This window comes from Mobula birostris, unplaced genomic scaffold, assembly GCF_030028105.1.
Source record: "Mobula birostris isolate sMobBir1 unplaced genomic scaffold, sMobBir1.hap1 scaffold_3091, whole genome shotgun sequence".
Lineage (NCBI taxonomy): Eukaryota > Metazoa > Chordata > Chondrichthyes > Myliobatiformes > Myliobatidae > Mobula > Mobula birostris.
The window spans coordinates 1,505-23,275 of NW_027276153.1; the positions used below are offsets into that span (position 1 = coordinate 1,505).

The following is a 21,771-nucleotide window of genomic DNA, read 5'->3' on the forward strand; positions in this document are numbered from 1 at the left end:
AAGGGGAAGAAGGGGAGAGGGGAGGGGAAGAGGAGGAGGGAGGGGAAGAAGGGGAAGGGGAGAGGGGAGGGGAAGAGGAGGAGGGAGGGGAAAAAGGAGGAAGAGGAGGGAAGGGAAGATGGAGGGGGGTAGAGGGAGGGGAGAAGGGGAGGGAGGGGAAGCAAGGAAGATGGGGAGAAAAAGGAAGGGGGGAAAGGTAGGGAGGGAATAAAGGGAGGGGGAAAGCGAGGAGGGAGGATAGGAAGAAGGGGAAGAGGGAGGAAAAGAAGGGGAGAAGAGGGGTAGGGAGGGGAGAGAGGAAGCAAGGAAGGGGAGTGGAGGAAAGGGACAGGGGAGGATGGAAGGGAGTAGGGGAGGGGAGGGCAGGAGAGGAATGGAGGGGGGAGATGGTTGAGTGAGAGGAGAGCGAGGAGCAGACTGGGGAAAAGGGACTGAGCTTTCATCTTTTCCCCCACTCCTTCCTCGGTTTCAGACGGCCCTCACTGCAGCTCGTTTCCAGCGCTGGGACGTAGCGATGCAGAGGGAGCGGGAGGAAGGGGAAGCCCAGCCTCGGGGAAGGAGAGGCGACACAGACCAGGCCGAGAGCAGGTGGGTGGTTCGACCTCTCTGTCTCACTGATTCCTCCCTGTACCCCTGATCCCTGACCCCTCCCTGTATCCCTTGACCCTGACATCTGAACGTCCCCCTGATCCCTCTCCATTCCCCGTGATCCCTCCGTGAACTTCTGACCCCTCCCTGTCCTGTATCTCATTTCTGTCTCCGTCCCGCTGACCGCTCCCTTTCTGTCCGCAGGATCCCGACGTCTGGCTCTCCAAGGCTCTCTCATACGCCCTCCGGCACGGAGCCACTCAGCTCGGCCTGGAGTTGCAGAAAGGTAGGGGCCAGGGGGCTTCCCTGGCTGCGGAGGGTGTGGGGGTGTCTCTTGTGGTTGTGATATGCTGAGACAGGGAATCGGAATATCGGGATGGAGAAGGGAAGAGGTGTGTGAGGAGAAACGTGAGAGATTGTACAGGTGCTGGAAATGCGGAGCAACACACACAAAGGAGGAACTCAGCAGGTCGGGCAGCGTCTGTGGAGGTGAATAAACAGTCGACGTTTCAGGCGGAGACTCTTCATCAGGAGGTTGTGTTGGGTGGGAAAGGTGATGGAACGGGAACAATGGTGGGTAGAGGGACACACAACAGCGGGGCAGGACCGATTGGGAAGGGGAAGTTTTAAAGATTGGCTTCATTTGTCACACGCAGAGTGAAATGCATCATTTTCCATCAGCGACCAACGCAGTCTGGGGACGTGCTGGGGTCAAGTGTCGCCACGCTCCCAGTTCCAACACAGCACGACCACAGCTCACCGACCCTAACCCCTACGTCTTCGGGATGGGGGAGGGAAGCGGAGGACAGCTGCGCGGTCACCTCTGGCAGACGGTGGCAGGGACTGGACCCGGGGTCGCTGGCGCTCTAACGGTTTGTGCAAACTGCTGTGATACTCTGCCATTGGAAGCTTCTGATTGTGCTCGGTGCTGGTCGCCCACCGACAGGAAGGATCTCAATAAGACTGAACGAGCCCAGAGAGAATTTACAAGCATGTTGCCGGGACTTGATGACCTGAGTTGTAAGACCTGACTGTCATATGTCGAAAGATTGGAGCGACTGGGCTTGTATACACTGGAATTTAGAAGGCTGAGAGGGGATCTGATTGAAACATATAAGATTATTAAGGGATTGGACACGCTGGAGGCAGGAAACATGTTCTCGTTGATGGGTGAGTCCAGAACCAGAGGCCACAGTTTAAGAATGAGGGGTAGGCCATTTAGAACAGAGTTGAGGAAAAACTTTTTCACCCAGAAGGTTGTGGATCTGCGGAATGCTCTGCCTCAGGAGGCAGTGGTGGCCAATTCTCTGGATTCTTTCAAGAAAGAGTTAGATAGAGCTCTTAAAGATAGTGGAGTGAAGGGTTATGGGGAGAAGGCAGGAACAGGGTACTGATTGTGGATGATCAGCCATGATCACAGTGAATGGCGGTGCTGGCTCGAAGGGCTGAATGGCCTACTCCTGCACCTATTGTCTGTTGTCTATAAGGAAAGACTGAATAGGTTAAGACTTCATACCTTGGAACATAGAAGATTGAGAGGAGATTTGATGGAGGTTGACAAAATTCTGAGGGGGATAGATCGGGTAAATGCCAGCAGACTCTTTCCTTTGAGGTTGGGCGGGACTACAACCAGAGGTCACGGGTTAAAGGGTGAAAGGTGAGAAGTTTAAGGGGAACACGAGGAGAAACTTCACTCAGAGGGTGGCGAGAGTGTGAAATGAGCAGACAGCACAAGTGGTGGATGCGAGCTCGATTTCAACGTTTAAGAGGAATTTAGATTAGTATGTGCATGGGAGGCACAAGATGATAGCACTAGGCAGAATGACACTTTATTACAGACTGGATGGGCCGAGAGGTCTGTTTCTGTGCTGTAGTGCTCTGTGGCCCTGTCCTCTGCAGAGTTAGGGGAGTATGTTTGGGGGTACGCTGCTCTGCCACCCCCCCCCCCCCAGTACAATAACGTCTGCCCGTTCTCTCGCAGACATCGCTCTGCCGCCCCCAGTACAGTAACGTCTGCCCATTCTCCCGCAGACGCCGCTCTACCACCCCCCTAGTACAGTAACGTCTGCCCGTTCTCCCGCAGACGCCGCTCTGCCACCCCCCCAGTACAGTAACGTCTGCCCGTTCTCCCGCAGACGCCGCTCTGCCGCCCCCCCCAGTACAGTAACGTCTGCCCATTCTCCCGCAGATGCCGTTCAGCCGCCCCCCCCCCCCCCCCAGTACAGTAACGTCTGCCCGTTCTCCCGCAGACGCCATTCGGCTGCCCCCCCAGTACAGTAATGTCTGCCCGTTCTCCCCGCAGACGCCGTTCGGCCGCCTCCAGTACGTAACATCAGCCCGTTCTCCCCGCAGACGGATTCCTGCCCGTCGACGCCATTCTGCGACACCCCCAGTTCAGGCGTTACACGGTACAGGACGTCCAGCGGGTGGTGGACACAAATGACAAGCGGCGGTTTACCCTGCACACGGACCCCGCGACTGGCTCGCTGAAGATCCGGGCCAACCAGGGGCACACGCTGCAGGTACGCGAGAACTCGGGGCCGGAGCCGGTCGGAGCCGGACGAGACCTGGGTGAGGCCTGGTTTGGGGGTGTGGCGTACGCTGGTTTGGTTGCCTTACCTGCAGGAAAGATGCCAAACAAAAAGATTGAAAGAGCGCAGAGAAAATCAACGAGGGTGTTACCGGGACTTGAGGATCGGATTTGTGGGGTGAGGTTGGTGGTGAGGGGTTGCAGCGACAATATCACGACTGCACTCAGGGGAGACACAACGGAGGGGTCACACACTGAGTCTGTTTGGGTTGAACTCGGGAATAGGAAGGGTGCGATCGCGCAGATGGGATTCTACGACAGCTGCAGCATTACCTCTCTGCTCTTGCGTTCTAACCCTCTTGCAGTGGAGATCAGCGTTCCGTTGATCGCCCGTTGCGTCTGCAAACCCACCCTCTGCGATGTGTTCGCGGGCGCCCCCCACCCCCCGCACAAAGTCGCGCTGCGGCCTTTCACGATTTCGAGAGTAAACTGATCCTTCCATGGTGGATGACCTCACGTTCACCAGCGTTGGTGAGGTGAGGAGGAATCTCTTCAGACGGGGAGTAGTGAATCTGTGGAGCTCGTTGACCAAGTCATTGGGTATATTGAAGATGGAGGTTGAAAGGTTCCTGATCAGTCAAGGCGTCAAAGGTTACGTGGAGAAGGCAGGAGAATGGGGTTGAGAGGGATAGTAAACCAGCCGTGATGGAATGGGGCAGACTCGATGGGCTGAATGACCTAATTCAGCTCCTATGACTTGTGGTCCAAGTCAGATTGAGTACAACCATTAGATCATAGGACATAGGAGCAGAATCAGGCCATTCAGCCCATCGAGTCTGTTCTGCCATTCCATCATGGCTGATTTATTATCCCTCTCGACCCCATTCTCTTGCCTTCTCCCTGTAACCTTTGACGCCCTGACTAATCAGGAACCTATCAACCTCCGCCTTAAATATACCCAATGCCTCAGCCTCCACAGCCGTCTGTGGCAATGAATTCCACAAATTCACCACCCCCCGGCTAAAAAAAAGAATTCTCCTCATCTCCGTTCGAAGTGTTCGACCCTCAGTTCAGAGATGGTGTCCTCTGGTCCTAGACTTCCCCACTATGGGAAATATCCTCTCCGCATCCACTCTATCTGTGTCCTCTGGTCCTAGACTCCCCCACTATAGGAAACATCCTCTCCACATCCACTCTATCTGTGCCCTCTGGTCCTTGACTCCCCCACTATAGGAAACATCCTCTCCACATCCACTCTATCTGTGTCCTCTGGTCCTAGACTCCCCCACTATAGGAAACATCCTCTCCACATCCACTCTATCTGTGCCCTCTGGTCCTAGACTCCCCCACTATAGGAAACATCCTCTTCACATCCACTCTATCTGTGTCCTCTGGTCCTAGACTCCCCACTATAGGAAACATCCTCTCCACATCCACTACCTGTGTCCTCTGGTCCTAGACTCCCCCACTATAGGAAACATCCTCTCCACATCCACTCTATCTGTGCCCTCTGGTCCTAGACTCCCCCACTATAGGAAACATCCTCTTCACATCCACTCTATCTCGGCCTTTAAACGTTCGATAGGTTTCAATGAGATTCTTCCAAACTCCGGTGTGTAGAGGCCCAGAACCATCAAACACTCCTCATATCATAAGCCTTTCATTCCTGGAATCATTTTTGTGAACTGTCTGCAATATCAGCCCTTCCTTTCTTAAATAAGGGGCCCAAAATTGCTCACAATACTCCAACTGAGGCTTCGTCAGTGCTTTATAAAGTCTCAACATTACATCCTTGATTCTGTATTCTATTTCACTCAAAATGAATGCTAACGTTGCATTTTCCTTCCTCACCACGGACTTAACCTGCAAGTTAACCTTTAGGGAATCATACATAAGGACTCCCCAAGTCCCTTTGCACCTCAGTTTTCTGAATTTTCTCTCTGTTTATAAAATAACTGAAGTTCTATTCCTTCTCAAAGTACATGACCAAACACTTCATAACACTGTGTTCCATCTGCCATTTCTTTGCCCATTCTCCTAATCTAAGTCCTTCTGTAGCCTCCCTACTTCCTCAAAACTACCTGCCCCTTCACCTATCTTCATATCAGCTGCAAACTTTTCAACAAAGACATCAATTCCATCATCCAAATCATTGATATATAACATAAACATGATGGGTCCCAACGCAGACCCATGTGGAACCTACTAGTCACTGACAGCCACTGGAAAAGGCTCCCTTTATTCCCACTCTTTGTCTCCTGCCAGTCAGAAACTGCTTTATCCATGCTGGAATCTTTCCTGTAAATCTATGGGCTCTTATCTTGCTGAGCAGCCTCACGTGTGGCACGTTGTCAAAGGCCTTCTGAAAATCCAAGTACACAACATCAACTGATTCTCCTTTGTCTATCCTGCTTGTTATTTCTTCAAAGAATTCCAACGAATTTGTCAGGCAAAATTTTCCCTTAAGGGAACCATGCTGATTATGGCTTATTTTATCATGTGCCTCCAAATACCCTAAAACCTCATCCTTAATAATCGACTCCAACATCTTCCCAACCACTGAGGTCAGACTAACTGGCCTATAATTTCCTTTCTTCTGCCTGTCTCCCTTCTTGAAATGGAGTGACATTTGCAATTTTCCAACCTCCCAGAACCATGCCTGAACCTAGTGATTCTTGAAAGATCATTAGTAATTCCTCCACAATCTCTTCAACCACCTCTTTCAGAACCCTGGGGTGTAGTCCATCTGGTCCAGGTGACTCGTCTACCTTCAGACCTTTCAGCTTCCCGAGGATCTTCGCCCCAGTAGTAGAAACTGCAGTCACTACCACCCCCTGACACTCTCGAGCATCAGGCATACGGCTAGAGTCTTCCACAGTGAAGAAGTGCAAAATACTTATTCGGTTTGTCTGCCATTTCCTTGTCCCCCATTGGTACCTCTCCAGGAACATTTTCCAGCAGTCTGATATCTACTCTCACCTCCCTTTACTCTTTTATATATCTAGAAAAGAAAAACTTGGTACCCTCTTTGATACTATCGACTTGATATTTCATCTTTTTGCTTCTTATGGCTGTTGCTTCTTTTTTCCAAAGTTTCCCAATCCTTTAACGTCTCACTAATTTTTACTCTATGTGCTCTCTGTTATGTTTTTATGTTGGCCTTAACAGACATCCCACCCTGCAAAAACTCATCTCAGGGAGGTAGCGCCATCAATTTGCAGGAGACTTCCGGGAGAGGTGGGATGTCTGCAATAGAGTAGCTCCCTAGCAGCCAGCCAGCTAGATTAAATAACGTTAGCTATGCTAATGAACGAATGACACCTGTTAAACTCACCTCAACACGTCTTTTACAGTCTTAACCCACCACGGGCAATAGAAAAGTCACTGTTGCAAACAATGCAGCGAGCAACACTGTCATTATTTTTGACCCCTGTTAGGCAGGGGTACACTTTAGTGTAGTCTGGGGTGACGTATGTTTTATATTTTTTTTGGAACACTCTGCCATGGCACGGTCTCTCTCTCTCTCGCTTGCTTGCTTGCTCTCGAGCTTTCCCTCGCGCGCGCACTCTCTCTTTGGTCACTCGCGCGTTCTCTCTTGTTTTCTCTCACTCACTCTCAAAAAAATTGATTTCCGGGATATTGTATATAATTTGCGGGCATCAGGGAGCCACTATTAATATGCGGGAGATTCCCGGAACTTCCGGGAGAGGTGGGATGTCTGGCTTAGCGTTGCTTTTCAGCCTCAGTTCTGTCGTCGTGTCTTTAGAATACTACTTCGTTCAGGAAGTATATATCTTGCATCTTTCAGGTTGCTCCTGGAAACTTTATCTGTTGCTGTTCCACCATCATTCTTGCTAGTGTCCCTTTCCAATCAACTTCGGCCAGCTCCCCTCTCATGCCTCTGTAATTCCCTTTACTCCACTGTGATACTGATAGATCTGACTTTAATTTCTCCCTCTCAAACCGCAAGACAATGTCTATCATATTATGATCAACGTTAGCATTCATTTCGAGAGGTCTAGAATACAAGAGCAGGGGTGTGATGCTGAGGCTTTATAAGGCACTGGTGAGGCCTCACCTTGAGTATTGTGGACAGTTTCGGGTCTCTCATCTTAGAAAAGATGTGCTGGCATTGGAGAGAGTCCAGAGGAGGTTCACAAGGATGATTCCAGGAGCGAAAGGGACTTTTGATAGCTCTGGGTCTGTGCTCGGTGGAATTTAGAAGGATGAGGGGGGAATCTCATTGAAACCTTTCGAATGTTGAAAGGCCTGGACAGAGTAGATGTGGAAAGGATGTTTCCCGTGGTGGGAGAGTCTAGGACAAGAGGGCATGGCGGAAGTGCCCTTTCAAAACAGATGCGGAGAAATTTCTTTAGCCAGAGGGTGGTGAATTTGTGGAATTCGTTGCCACATGCAGCTGTGGAGGCCAGGTCACTGGGTGTATTTAAGGCAGAGATTGATAGGTTCTTGATTGGACATGGCATCAAAGGTTACGGGGAGAAGGCCGGGAAATGGGGTTGAGGAGGAGAAAAAGAAAAGGATCAGCCATGATTGAATGGAGGAGCAGACTTGATAGGCCAAATGGCCTAATTCTGCTCCTGTGACTTATGGTCTTATTGTTTCCCAGTGGTTCCTTTACCTTAAGCTCCCTAATCAACACCCAATCCAGAAAAGCTGATCCCCTAGTGGGCTCAACCACAAGCTGCTCTAGGAATTCTCATAGGAATCTACAAACTCTCTCTTTGGGATTCAGCACCAACCTGATTTTCTCAACCTACCTGCATATTGAAATCCCCCATGACTATTGTAACATTGCCCTTTTGGCATGCATTTTCTATCTCCTGTTGTAGTTTGTAGCCCACATCCTGGCTACTCTTTATAGGCCTTTTACCCTTGCATTTCCTGAGCTCTACCCACAATGATCCTACATCTTACGATCTTAGTCACCTTTTTCTAAGGAGTTGATTTAATTTTTTACCAACAGAGCCCCCCCAACCCCCTCTGCCTACCTGCCTGTCACTTCAATATAATGTGTATCCTTGAATGATTCGGAGCAAGAAGGCTGCGGGTGAACGGCTAAGGCTTTCCGGAGCGAAGGCAGTTTTACTGCTCGGGGTAAAAGAGAGGCAAGACTGCGCAGGCGCGTGACGTCAGCCAGTGCAGCGGGAAAAGTTTAAAAAGAAGACCGCCATTTCCAGTGGGCATCTTTTGGAGTGGGCAGCGCAGTGAGAGGTGGCAGAGTGATAGGGCTTTGGCTCAACGGGCTTAGGCGGTAACGAGGCGAGGTTTACCTGTGTTAATTGTGGAAACGAAGTAGTGTACGTGTGTGTATGAGGCCGGTTTTCTGTGCTCGGTGCCAGATGTGGGAGGTCCTGGAGTCTCCCAGCCTCCTGGACGGACATATCTGCACCCGGTGTGTCGAGCTGCAGCTCCTAAGGGATCGCGTTAGGGATCTGGAGTTGCAGCTCAATGACCTTCATCTGGTCAGGGAGAGCGAGGAGGTGATAGAAAGGAGTTATAGGCAGGTGGTCACACTGGGGCTATGGGAGACAGACAAGTGGGTCACAGTCAGGAGAGGGAAGGAGAAGAGACAGGCACTAGAGAGTACCCCTGTGGCTGTACCCCTTGACATTAAGTACTCCTGTCTGAGTACTGTTAGGGGGGACAGCCTACCTGGGGGAAGCAACAGTGGCCACACCTCTGGCTTAGAGTTTGGCCCTGTGGCTCAGAAGGGTAGGGAAAGGAAGAGGATGGCAGCAGTGAGAGGGGACTCTATAGTTAGACGGGCGATTCTGTGGATGCAGAAAAGAAACTTGGATGGTAGTTTGCCTCCCAGGTGCCAGGGTCCGGGATGTTTCAGATCACGTCCAAGATATCCTGCAGTGGGAAGGTGAACAGCCAGAGGTCATGGTACATATTGGTACCAATGACACAGGTAGGAAAAGGGAAGAGGTCCTGAAAACAGACTACAGGGAGTTAAGGAGGAAGTTGAAAAGCAGGATCACAAAGGTAGTAATCTCGGGATTACTGCCTGTGCCACGTGACAGTGAGTATAGGAATAGAATGAGGTGGAGGATAAATGCGTGGCTGAGGGATTAGAGCAGGGGACAGGGATTCAGATTTCCGGATCATTGGGACCTCTTTTGGGGCAGGCGTGACCTGTACAAAAAGGACAGGTTGCACTTGAATCCCAGGGGGACCAATATCCTGGTGGGGAGGTTTGCTAAGGCTATTAGGGAGAGTTTAAACTAGAATTGTTGGGCGGTGGGAACCAAACTGAAGAGACTGGGGAAGAGGAGATTGGCTCACAAATAGAGAAAGCTTGGAGAGTGCGAGAGGGAGAATAGGCAGGTGATAGAGAAGGGATATGCTCAGACCGATGGTTTGAGATGTGTCTGTTTTAATGCAAGGAACATTGTGAACAAAGCAGATGAGCTTAGAGCGTGGTTCAGTACTTGGAGCTATGATGTTGTGGCCATTACAGAGACTTGGATGGCTCAGGGGCAGGAATGGTTACTTCAAGTGCCGGGTTTTAGATGTTTCAGAAAGGACAGGGAGGGAGGCAAAAGAGGTGGGGGCGTGGCACTGTTGATCAGAGATAGTGTCACGGCTGCAGAAAAGGAGGAAGTCATGGAGGGATTGTCTACGGAGTTTCTGTGGGTGGAGGTCAGGAACAGGAAGGGGTCAATAACTGTACTGGGTGTTTTTTATAGGCCGCCCAATAGTAACAGGGACATTGAGGAGCAGATAGCGAGACAGATCCTGGAAAGGTGTAATAATAAGAGTTGTTGTGATGGGAGATTTTAATTTCCCGAATGTCGATTGGCATCTCCCTCGAGCAAGGGGTTTAGATGGAGTGGAGTTTGTTAGGTGTGTTCAGGAAGGTTTCCTGACACAATATGTAGATAAACCTGCAAGAGGAGAGGCTGTACTTGATCTGGTTTTGTGAAATGAACCTGGTCAGGTGTCAGATCTCTCAGTGGGAGAGCATTTTGGAGATAGTGATCACAATTCTATCTCCTTTACCATAGCATTGGAGAGGGATAGGAACAGACAAGTTAGGAAAGAATTTAATTGGAGTAAGGGGAATTATGAGGCTATCAGGCAGGAACTTGGAAGCTTAAATTGGGAACAGATGTTCTCAGGGAAAAGTACGGAAGAAATGTGGCAAATGTTCAGGGGATATTTGTGTGAAGTTCTGCATAGGTACGTTCCAATGAGATAGGGAAGTTATGGTAGGGTACAGGAACCGTGGTGTACAAAGGCTGTAATAAATCTAGTCAAGAAGAAAAGAAAAGCTTACAAAAGGTTCAGAAAGCTAGGTAATGTTAGAAATCTGGAAGATTATAAGGCTAACAGGAAGGAGCTTAAGAAGGAGATTAGGAGAGCCAGAAGAGAAGGGGCCATGAGAAGGCCTAGGGGGACAGGATAAAGGAAAATCCCAAGGCATTCTACAAGTATGAGAAGAGAAAGAGGATAAGACGTGAGAGAATACGACCAATCAAGTGTGACTGTGGAAAAGTGTGTTTGGAACCGGAGGAAATAGCAGAGGTACTTAATGAATACTTCACTTCAGTATTCACGACAGAAAAGTATCTCGGTGATTGTAGGGATGACTTGCAGTGGACTGAAAAGCTTGAGCATGTGGATATTAAGAAAGAGGATACGCCGGAGCTGTTGGAAAGCATCAGGTTGGATAAGTTGCCAGGACCGGATGATTCTGTGGGAGGCGAGGGAGGAGATTGCTGAGCCTCTGGCGATGATCTTTGCATCATCAGTGGGGACAGGAGAGTTTCAGAGGATTGGAGGGTTGCGGATGTTGTTCCCTTATTCAAGAAAGGGAGTAGAGATAGCCCAGGAAATTATAGACCAGTGAGTCTTACTTCAGTGGTTGGTAAATTGATGGAGAAGATCCTGAGAGGCAGGATTTATGAACATTTGGAGAGGTATAATACGATTAGGAATAGTCAGCATGGCTTTGTCAAGGGCAGGTCGTGCCTTATCAGCCTGATTGAATTTTTTGAGGATGTGACTAAACACATTGATGATGGTAGAGCAGTAGATGTAGTGTATATGGATTTCAGCAAGGCATTTGATAAGGTACCCCATGCAAGGCTTATTGAGAAAGTAAGGAGGCATGGGATTCAAGGGTTCATAGCTTTGTGGATCCAGAACTAGCTTGCTCACAGAAGGCAAAGAGTGGTTGTAGATGGGTCATATTCTGCATGGAGGTTGGTCACCAGTGGTGTGCCTCAGGGATCTGTTCTGGGACCCCTTCTGTTTGTGATTTTTATAAATGACCTGGATGAGGAAGTGGAGGGATGGGTTAGTAAGTTTGCTGATGACACAGAAGTTGGGGGTGTTGTGGATAGTGTGGAGGGCTGTCAGAGGTTACAGTGGGACATTGATAGGATGCAAAACTGGGCTGAGAAGTGGCAGATGTAGTTCAACCCAGATAAGTGTGAAGTGGTTCATTTTGGTAGGTCAAATATGATCGCAGAATATAGTATTAATGGTAAGACTCTTGGCAGTGTGAAGGATCAGAGGGATCCTGGGGTCCGAGTCCATAGGACACTCAAAGCAGCTGTGCAAGTTGACTCTGTGGTTAAGAAGGCATTTGGTGCATTGGCCTTCATCAATCGTGGAATTGAATTTAGGAGTCGTGAGGTAATGTTGCAGCTATATAGGACCCTGGTCAGACTCCACTTGGAGTACTGTGCTCGGTTCTTGTCGCCTCACTACAGGAAGGATGTGGAAGCCATAGAAAGGGTGCAGAGGAGATTTACAAGGATGTTGCCTGGATTGGATGGTGTGCCTTATGAGAATAGGTTGAGTGAACTTGACCTTTTCTCCTTGGAGCGACGGAGGATGAGAGGTGACCTGATAGAGGTGTATAACACGATGAGAGGCATTGATCGTGTGGACAATCAGAGGCTTTATCCCAGGGCTGAAGTGGTTGCCACAAGAAGGCACAGGTTTAAGGTGCTTGGGAGTAGAGGAGATGTCGGGTAAATTTTTACGCAGAGAGGTGAGTGCGTGGAATGGGCTGCCGGCAACGGTGGTGGAGGCGGATATGATAGGGTCTTTTAAGAGACCCCTGAACAGGTACATGGAGCTTAGAAACATATAGGGGTGTGGGTAAGTCTAGTAATTTCTAAGGTAGGGGCATGTTCGGCACAACTTTGTGGGCCGAAGGGCCTGTATGGTGCTGTATGTTTTCTATGTTTCTGCGTTAAACTCCCAACTGTGATCTTCCAGCCACGACTCAGTGATGCCCAGAACATCATACCTGTCAATCTCCAACTGATTAACTACCTTATCTGTAAGATATAGGGTAGATATAGATGGATTTAACCTATGTATATCTCTCTGCAGGCTCTCTGCATCCTCTGCACAATTTGGAGGGAGCTTCACTCTGTGTCTGACCCCAGGAGTGTGTGATGGGATGGTGTGGAGGGAGCTTCACTCTGTGTCTGACCCCGGGACTGTGTGATGGGACGGTGTGGAGGAAGCTTCACTCTGTGTCTGACCCCGGAAGTGTGTGATGGGACGGTGTGGAGGGAGCTTCACTCTGTGTCTGACCCCCGGGAGTGTGTGATGGGACGGTGTGGAGGGAGCTTCACTCTGTGTCTGACCCCGGGAGTGTGTGATGGGACGGTGTGGAGGGAGCTTCACTCTGTGTCTGATCCCGGGAATGAGTGATGGATGGTGTAGAGGGAGCTTCACTCTGTGTCTGACTCCGGGAGTGTGTGATGGGACGGTGTGGAGGGAGCTTCACTCTGTGTCTGACCCCAGGAATGAGTGATGGGATGGTGTAGAGGGAGCTTCACTCTGTATCTGATTCTGGGAAGTGTGTGATGGGATGGTGTAGAGGGAGCTTCACTCTGTATCTGATTCTGGGGAGTGTGTGATGGGATGGTGTAGAGGGAGCTTCACTCTGTCTGACCCCGGGAGTGTGTGATGGGACGGTGTGGAGGGAGTTTCACTCTGTATCTGACCCCGGGAGTGTGTGATGGGACAGTGTAGAGGGAGCTTCACTCTGTGTCTGACCCCAGGAATGAGTGATGGGATGGTGTAGAGGGAGCTTCACTCTGTATCTGATTCTGGGGAGTGTGTGATGGGATGGTGTAGAGGGAGCTTCACTCTGTCTGACCTCGGGAGTGTGTGATGGGACGGTGTAGAGGGAGCTTCACTCTGTTTCTGACCCCGGGAGTGTGAGATGGGACAGTGCGGAGGGAGCTTCACTCTGTGTCTGACCCCGGGAGTGTGTGATGGGATGGTGTGGAAGGAGTTTCACTCTGTGTCTGACCCCAGGAGTGTGTGATGGGACGGGGTAGAGGGAGCTTCACTCTGTGTCTGACCCCGGGAGTGTGTGATGGGATAGTGTGGAGGGAGTTTCACTCTGTGTCTGACGCCGGGAGTGTGTGACGGGACGGTGTAGAGGGAGCTTCACTCTGTGTCTGACCCCAGGAGTGTGTGATGGGACGGGGTAGAGGGAGCTTCACTCTGTGTCTGACCCCGGGAGTGTGTGATGGGACGGTGTGGAGGGAGCTTCACTCTGTGTAAATTTTCCGAACTGTTTGTGTTGGAAGGTGGAGGAGCTTGAACTGACCCCGATATCCCTGGGCGGTGGCAATCTCCCAGCACAGGCTGTCCACGGGACCTACCTCCGCCACTGGCCCCTGATCAAGGCGCAGGGACTGAGGCGCCAGTCTCGCCAGCACATCCACCTGGCTCCGGGACTGCCCGAGGACGACAGTATTATCAGCGGTGAGTTAACGAAGCGTCTCTGCCCTCTGGCCGAGACATGAGCACGTCTGGGAGACTCTCTGATGTGTCTGCGTCTGGTAGCGTGGGTGGTGCCCTCTGACTCTGGCATCAGAGAGGGTGCAGAGGAGATTTACCAGGATGCTGCCTGGATTAGAGAGCATGTCTTGTGAGGAGAGGTTGAACGAGATGGGGCTTTTCTCTCTGGAGTGAAGCAGGATGAGAGGTGACTTGATAGAGATGTACAAGATGGGGGATTGGGGGAGGAGGAAGGTGCTAGTAGGATATACAGGCAATGGGTAATTAATTATGTACCTCCTGTACCTAATAAAATGGCCACTGAGTGTGTGTCCATGGTCTTTTGTTTCCATAGCCCATCCACTTCAAGGTTCAACGTGCTGTGCATTCAGAGATGCTCTTCTGCCCACCACTGTTGTAACACGTGGTTATCTGAGTTACTCTCAGCTTGAACCAGTCTGGCCATTCTCCTCTGACCTCTCTCGTACATTTTCACCCACACAACTCCAGCTCAATGGATGTTTTTTTAAATTTTTCACACTATTCTCTGTAATCTCTGTAACAGGGGTTCATGGGTCCCTTGGTCCGTGGCATAAAAAAGGCTTGGAACCCCTTCTCGTGTGTGAAAATCCCAGGAGCTCAGCAGTTTCTGAGATACTCAGAAACCAGTCTGGCACCAACAATCATTCCACAGTCAAGGTGACTTAGATCGCACTCCTTCCCCATTCTGATGTTTGGTCTGAACAACAACTGAACCTCTTGACCGTGTCTGCGTGCTCTTATGCGCGGAGTTGCTGCCACGTGATTGGCTGATTGGATATTTACAGGTGTACCTAATGAAGTGGCCCCTGAGTGTCGAACTTTAGCCCACAGCCAGGCCCTTCAGAGTCTCGGCAGAGAACAAACGCTGCGTGATGCCCGGATCCCAAAAAAGTGGATTTAAAATCGGCAAACGGTTGCTATGGATTAGATTAGGTTAGCGTTATCAGTTCCTCCCATTCCCATGAGGGAGGAGGCTACGTAGCATCCACGCCAGGACCACCAGACTCAAAAATGGTTGCTTTCCCCAAGCAGTGAGGCTGAGCAACCCCTCCACCCACTAATCCACACCCCCAACCACCACTACTTTATCATTTCCTGTCAGAGTCACCTTATGTACAAACACTGCTGTGCCCAGAGTAACTTTATGGACATACAATCAATCTATGTATATAAGCTATCTTATGTGTTTATATTTATTGTGTTTTTTTTTAATTCTGTTTTTTATTTGTGCTGCATCGGATCCGGAGTAACAATTTTGTTTCCCTTTACTGGAAATGATGTTAAACAATCTTTAATTATTATTTGCCACGTACATCGTAACAACATTGAAACACAGTGAAAGACATTATTTGCATTAATGACCAACACAGTCCAAGGATGTGTCGCCACATTTCTGACGCCAACGTGGCGCGCCCACAGCCCCCTAACCCAAACGGCTTTGGGATGTGGGAGGGAATCCAGTGGTCTGGGGAGAACATATCAACTCCTTACAGACTGCACCAGGAGTTGATCGCCAGCGCTATGAAGCGCTGGACTAACTGCTGCAGTACTGTTTCAGAATCAGGTTGAATATCACTGGCATATGTTGTGTTTGTTTTGCATCAGCAGTACATTGCGATGCGTAAAGTAGTATTATAAATTACAATACATAAAGAAAACGTATTAAATAAGTAGTGTGAAAAAGAGCAGAGGAGTATTGTGGCGTTTCCCTGGGGTGTGTGGTCTGCCTGGAAGTCCATCTCGGTTGTCATCTCCGGAGTTGCCCTTCTCTCAGCCCCGTGTCCTCTCTCGCAGGAATGAGGAGCAGCTGTGAACTGGCGATCTTCGTCGAGCTGGAGAAGGCTCTGAACGGTGAGTCTCTCACAGTCCCTCTCCCTGTGATCCTCACGAAGAGTGGAGGCTGGCTCTGAGTGCAGGGACAGGCTGGGCCAGGTTAGCGAACGGGGGTGTGCCGGTATTTATCTCAGTGTGAGGAGCCCTGTAGGTGAACCCAGACCCTGGATTAGTACTGGAGTTGGAGCCATTGTGCCACACAAGTTGATAGGATGGTGAGTGTGTTGACCTTCATTAGTCGGGGGATTGAGTTCAAGAGCCATGAGGTAATGTTGCAGATCTATAAAACCCTGCTCAGACCACACTTGGAATATTGTGTTCACTTCTGGTCACCTCACTGTAGGAAGGATGTGGAAGCTTTAGAGAGAGTACAGAGGAGATTTAACCAGGTTGCTGCCTGGATTAGAGAGTAGGTCTTGAAGTTAGGTTGAGTGAGCTAGAGGGCTTTTTCTCTGGGGTGGAGCAGGAACTAGAGGTGTAAAAGATGATAATAGGCATAGATCAAGTCGGCAGCCAGAGACTTTCTCTCAGGGTGGAAGTGGCTAATACAATGGGCCATAATTTTAAAGGTGATTGGAGGAAAGTATGGGGTGGGGGGGGGGGGATGTGTTGAACACACCGCCAAGGGTGGTAGTAGAGGCATTTAAGAAACTGGTCTATGTGGAAGTTGGTCAGCACAGCATTGTGTGCCAAGGGGCTGTGTTCTGTTTTCAAGATGGATGATGTACGGCAGACTTGCCTTGAGCAAGTTGGGAAGTTACGTTGCAGCTGTGGTCAGGCTACGTCTGTTGTATCGTTGCAGAAGAAGCCAGACAAATTTGGGTTGTTTTCTCTGGAGCGCTGGGGAGATCTGATAGAGGTTTATGAGAGGGACAGATAGGGGAGATAGTCCGAGTCCTTGAAACAGGCTGCTGGAAAAACAAATGACAGTGGTGTTTAAGGCAGGGAATGGAGGGAAATGGACACGTGCAGACAGGTGTCATTACGTTGCATTGACCTGTGGTTAGCACAGACCCAGGAGCTAGTCTGACTTTGGGAATCTCCTGTTCTTTTTTCCCCCCAGATGGGATACCGTTCTATCTCTCCACCAACCAGGTGATACTAACTCCCGGCAACGAAGATGGGGTTTTACCCCCAAAATACTTCCAGAAAGTTCTCCAATTAAAACCAACCAGTGAGTTTCTGACAATGATCGTTTTGCACTCAGATGGTGTTTTTGTGGGTAGGATGTCACTTTACTAAGAGGGTATGGAAATTGGACAGAGTCTATAGTCCAGAGTAAAGTGTGGGGGTATCTGCCTGGGGTATATAGATCAGTACCCTAATATCTTTTTAATCAGAGAAACTGGTTAGGAGGAGCAGGAACTAGATCGGAGTGTCAGCTTTTTAAATACCCATACACTAGCAAACAGATTTCATGTGGTGGATCTCCAGCCTTGGGCAGAATTGGGCCCATTGTGATTTGCTGTTGGGGTGAGGAGGATGGCGTATATAGGACTTGAGCAGGGTTGGGGTTGCCGATTGTGGCGAGTCCCTTTGGAAACTGTGTTTTGTTCTGCAGGGCGATTGCTTCCCCTGCAGTGAGGAGCCTCAGACTGCGCATTGTGTACCAGCAGTGGAGGACATCTGGACTCTAAATGCAGAGAGAGACTCATCATTGGGTGCTGGCCACCACTGTACCAGCAGAAACAACTGGATTATTTTGTCCTCTCTCTCTCAGTGCAATATACAACTACTGTGTGAATGCAGAGCGTCATCATTGCATGCTGAGTTCCCTAATTCAAGCTTGGCACTCTGACGGGTGAGGTTTAGAAATTAATCACACACACACACACACACATGATCCACAGTTTCATCCATTTTATTTCTAATCCACTTATCAAAAAAACATCCCACACAAGAGATCATTTTGGTCTGAGAAAACTTTCCTTCAGCTTTGAATGGCGGAAGCCCTCCAGGATGGGAAGAACCCACCAGCCCAGTGCTCAAACAGGGAACCAGGCTCATGCTCTCCCCCACCACCCTCACAGTTACTGAGCCCACCCAGTCCCTCTGCAAGTGTCACCACCCCGGTGTAGGATCTGACAGGGCAGATTCAGGGGACAAACAGCTCAATCTCCCAATTTCGTACAATGATCCAGATTCCACCCCACTCCACCCCCAATGTCCCTGTTGTGCCTCCTTCGGTTCTCCGGGCAGGGCCAACACAGGAGCATCACAGACCCGAGAGAATTAAGTTGAATTTTTTCCTCATTTCAATCGGATTTTGACTGCTGCAGTAATCTATAAAAGACAAATATATACACGCGCACACAGCCAGTGAGGTGATCATGAAGATTACTGTGGCAGGTGGGTGGTGGAAAGAGTTCAGAGACAAGAACTGCAGTTTCAGTGCCAAATTAAACCCATGATCAGCAAGTCCCAAGAACTGAATGGTGGGGGACATCTAGGGAGAGGGAAGGGGATGGCCCCAGAATCAGAAGAGAGTGCAGGAAAAAGTGAGAACCAAAAAAAAAATGTCAAACTTTCCAGAGAAGTCCAAAATAGTCCTGCTCTCTCTAACAGGGTAGCAGCCAAGAGGAAAAGCAGGATTTACCTGCAGACGAAGTTTGGTCGTGAAATTTTCCAGGGTTACAGCTGAGTGCCTGCTTGTCCGACACAAAGCATCAAGCTTGGGGTACGTGGTCTTCCAAAGACTCCTTCCCCGAGGAGACAGCAGGCAAGGCTGAGCCCTGGAAACTAAAGCCCAGTTTCAGTGCAGTTTGTTAGCAGAATGGGGATCGCTTTCATTCTCCAAGAAAAAGGGTATTTTAAAAAAAGTACAAAAGTTAACACTCATGAAGGGAAAAACAACGGCAAAGGGTGCATTTACTGGTTCATACACTGAGGCAGTGTGAGTGAGCGAGATCTTGCGAATCAATAGTGGGACGGACGAGAGATGGAAGAAATCGGGAAGAATTAGTAGGACAGACAAGAGACAGTAAATCGTACAAGGCAGGCAAGGCAGACAGCATCTGAACTTCAAAACAAAATTAATGGTGCCACATGAGGGGGGAAGAGAAGGGGAGGAGTCCTCGGTTGCGTTTCGAGCAAGACAGCGTCCAAACCAAGGGCACACTGTCTAATCCGGATGCACACTTGGGGAGCAGATGTTTTGAGTCCACGATCCTGTCGAGAGCAGCTGACTACCCTACGGTGGGGAGAGAGAGAGAGGGGGTGGAAGCCATCAGGCACTATAGGATGTCCAGCGTCCAGTCAGAGGCCACGTTCACAGCCGGTTTGCGGATGGTCAGAACGGAGGGTTCAGCGTTGTACTCGAAGTCCAGCCTCGATTCAGTGCCATCTGCAGAGGGACAACAGGCACACTGGTCAACGTGAGGCAACATAGAAAACCGACAGTACAATCCAGGCCCTTCGGCCCACAAAAACTCTGCTAAATATGTCCTGTCCTTAAAAATTTCCTAGGGTTACCCTTAGCCCTCTATTTTTCTAAGCTCCATGTGCCTATCAAAAAGTCTCTGAAAAGACCCTATCATATCCACCACCATCGCCGGCAGCCCATTCCACGCACTCACCACTCTCTGCGTAAAAACTTACCCGTGACATCTCCTCTGTACCTGCTCCCCAGCACCTTAAAACTGTGCCCTCTCATGCTAGCCATTTCAGCCCTGGAAAAAAGCCTCTGACTATCCACACGATCAGTGCCTCTCATCATCTTATACGCCTCTATCAGGTCACCTCTCATCCTCCGTCGCTCCAAGGAGAAAAGGCCGAGTTCACTCAGCCTGTTTCATAAGGCATGCTACCCAATCCAGGCAACATCCTTGTAAATCTCCTCTGCACCCTTTCTATGGTTTCCACATCCTTCCTGTAGTGAGGCAACCAGAACTGAGCACAGTACTCCAAGTGGGGTCTGACCGGGGTCCTATATAGCTGCAACATTACCTCTCGGCTCCTAAACTCAATTCCACGACTGATGAAGGCCAATACACTGTACGCCTTCTTAACCACAGAGTCAACCTGCACAGCAGCCTTGAGTGTCCTATGGACTCGGAACCCAAGACCCCTCTGATCCTCCACACTGCCAGAGTCTTACCATTAATATTACATTCTGCCATCATATTTGACCTACCAAAATGAACCACCTCACAGCCCAGCTTTACATCCTATCATTGTCCTGCTGTAACCTCTGACAGCCCTCCACACTATCCACAACACACCCACCTTTGTGTCATCAGCAAATTTACTAACCCATCCCTCCACTTCTTCATCCAGGTCATTTATAAACCAAAAGACCCAGCCACAGCCACCACTTACTCTTGCCCACACTGCACCAGAATATCTGGATCACACTGCACCAGAATATCTGGATCCCGGGTCGGCCTCTACAATCACCTGAGGGCCCACCAATAGACAACCCCTTAGGAGAACATTATACGTGTCTCGAGAGATGGCCTGACCTAATACCCCGCCAGAAGTGCTAAGATCCTCCAGCACTTTGCGCGTGATACATAGCCCCCCCACCCTGCCCAGATCAGGAGCGGCGAGAGAGCCAACAGGGTGCAATGCGAAAGCTCCAGTGGTTGGTGTTCACACTTACCGGGAAGTTTAAGAACAACAGACGAGGGTTTCCTTGTCCCCAGGACAACCACCCGCTCTATCCAAGCGGGGGTGCTGAAGTGACCCTTGGAAGTTGCAGATCTGAAATTAAATTCAGCACATTAAACACACCTTCCCCAGTAAATCAGGATTTTAAAATCTATTCACACGATTTAACTATCACTGTTACGCAAAATATCCACAGGAGGTAAGGACGGACTGGAGTCACACAGAGACCCAGACAGGTGAGGACGGACTGGAGTCACACAGAGACCCAGACCGGGCGAGGACGGACTGGAGTCACATATAGACCCAGACTGGGTAAGGACGGACTAGAGTCACATATAGACCCAGACTGGGTGAGGACGGACTGGAGTCACATATAGACCCAGACCGGGTGAGGACGGACTGGAGTCACATATAGACCCAGACCGGGTAAGGACGGACTGGAGTCCATATAGACCCAGACTGGGTGAGGACGGACTGGAGTCACATATAGACCCAGACTGGGTAAGGATGGACTGGAGTCACATATAGACCCAGACTGGGTAAGGATGGACTGGAGTCACATATAGACCCAGACTGGGTCAGGATGGACTGGAGTCACATATAGACCCAGACCGGGTAAGGACGGACTGGAGTCACATACAGACCCAGACCAGGTGAGGAGGGACTGGAGTCACATACAGACCCAGAGCGGGTAAGGACGGACTGGAGTCACATAGAGACCCAGACCGGGTGAGGACAGACTGGAGTCACATACAGACCCAGACCGGGTGAGGAGGGACTGGAGTCACATAGAGACCCAGACCGGGTGAGGACAGACTGGAGTCACATACAGACCCAGACCGGGTGAGGAGGGACTGGAGTCACAGTCATTACTGTTACTAAGACCGGATTTAATTTTCATTTAATCAAGTCTTTGAATTTAACTGCAGCAGCTGTGTGAACTTTAAACTTGTGTGACTGCATCTCTAACAAGCCCCACCCGTCGATCACATACCTGGAGGTGAGGGAATTGTTTGCAAAGGTGAATCTCCTGTGAAGGTACTCGCCCTTAGTCTCGAAGTTGAATGTGTGGCCATCGTCAACAAACAGATCCCCCCTCAGCAGCATTCTGGGGAGAAGAGGAGGGAGGGGGAGGAAGGAGAGGAGGGAGGGGAGGAAGGAGAGGGGGGAGGAAGGAGAGGAGGGAGGATGGAGGGAGAGGAGTTCAGGTTTGAGAGAGAGAGATATCTTTGATCCCAATCTGAATAGTTAACAGCCTGAAGTTACCCTGACAGCCTGTACTCACAGGTTACCGAGAGATGACCCACTGCACGTGCGCAGATCTCAGGGTGGTTCTAACTGGCTTCAAACTGTTAAGTAAGCTAGTTAAGAGGATACCAGAAGTT

The 21,771-nt window shown here is 49.9% G+C and overlaps 1 protein-coding gene and 1 long non-coding RNA gene across 2 annotated transcripts; one reads left to right on the forward strand and one right to left on the reverse strand.

Moving 5' to 3' along the window:
- The first annotated feature begins 494 nt into the window (after positions 1-494).
- LOC140192924 (tRNA 2'-phosphotransferase 1-like) lies at positions 495-17,522 on the forward strand. The gene is given in 8 exon segments (XM_072250408.1): positions 495-563; positions 566-588; positions 793-874; positions 2,941-3,110; positions 13,711-13,888; positions 15,740-15,796; positions 16,842-16,952; positions 17,340-17,522. Coding segments are annotated over 8 exon segments (693 nt in total). The 5' UTR covers positions 495-514; the 3' UTR covers positions 17,363-17,522.
- A 101-nt stretch (positions 17,523-17,623) lies between these two features.
- LOC140192925 (uncharacterized) lies at positions 17,624-21,477 on the reverse strand. Its single transcript, XR_011884511.1, has 3 exons — positions 21,381-21,477; positions 20,379-20,479; positions 17,624-19,121 (listed from the first exon to the last, which is right to left on the reverse strand). It is a non-coding gene; the product is annotated as an uncharacterized lncRNA (long non-coding RNA).
- Positions 21,478-21,771: the final 294 nt, after the last annotated feature.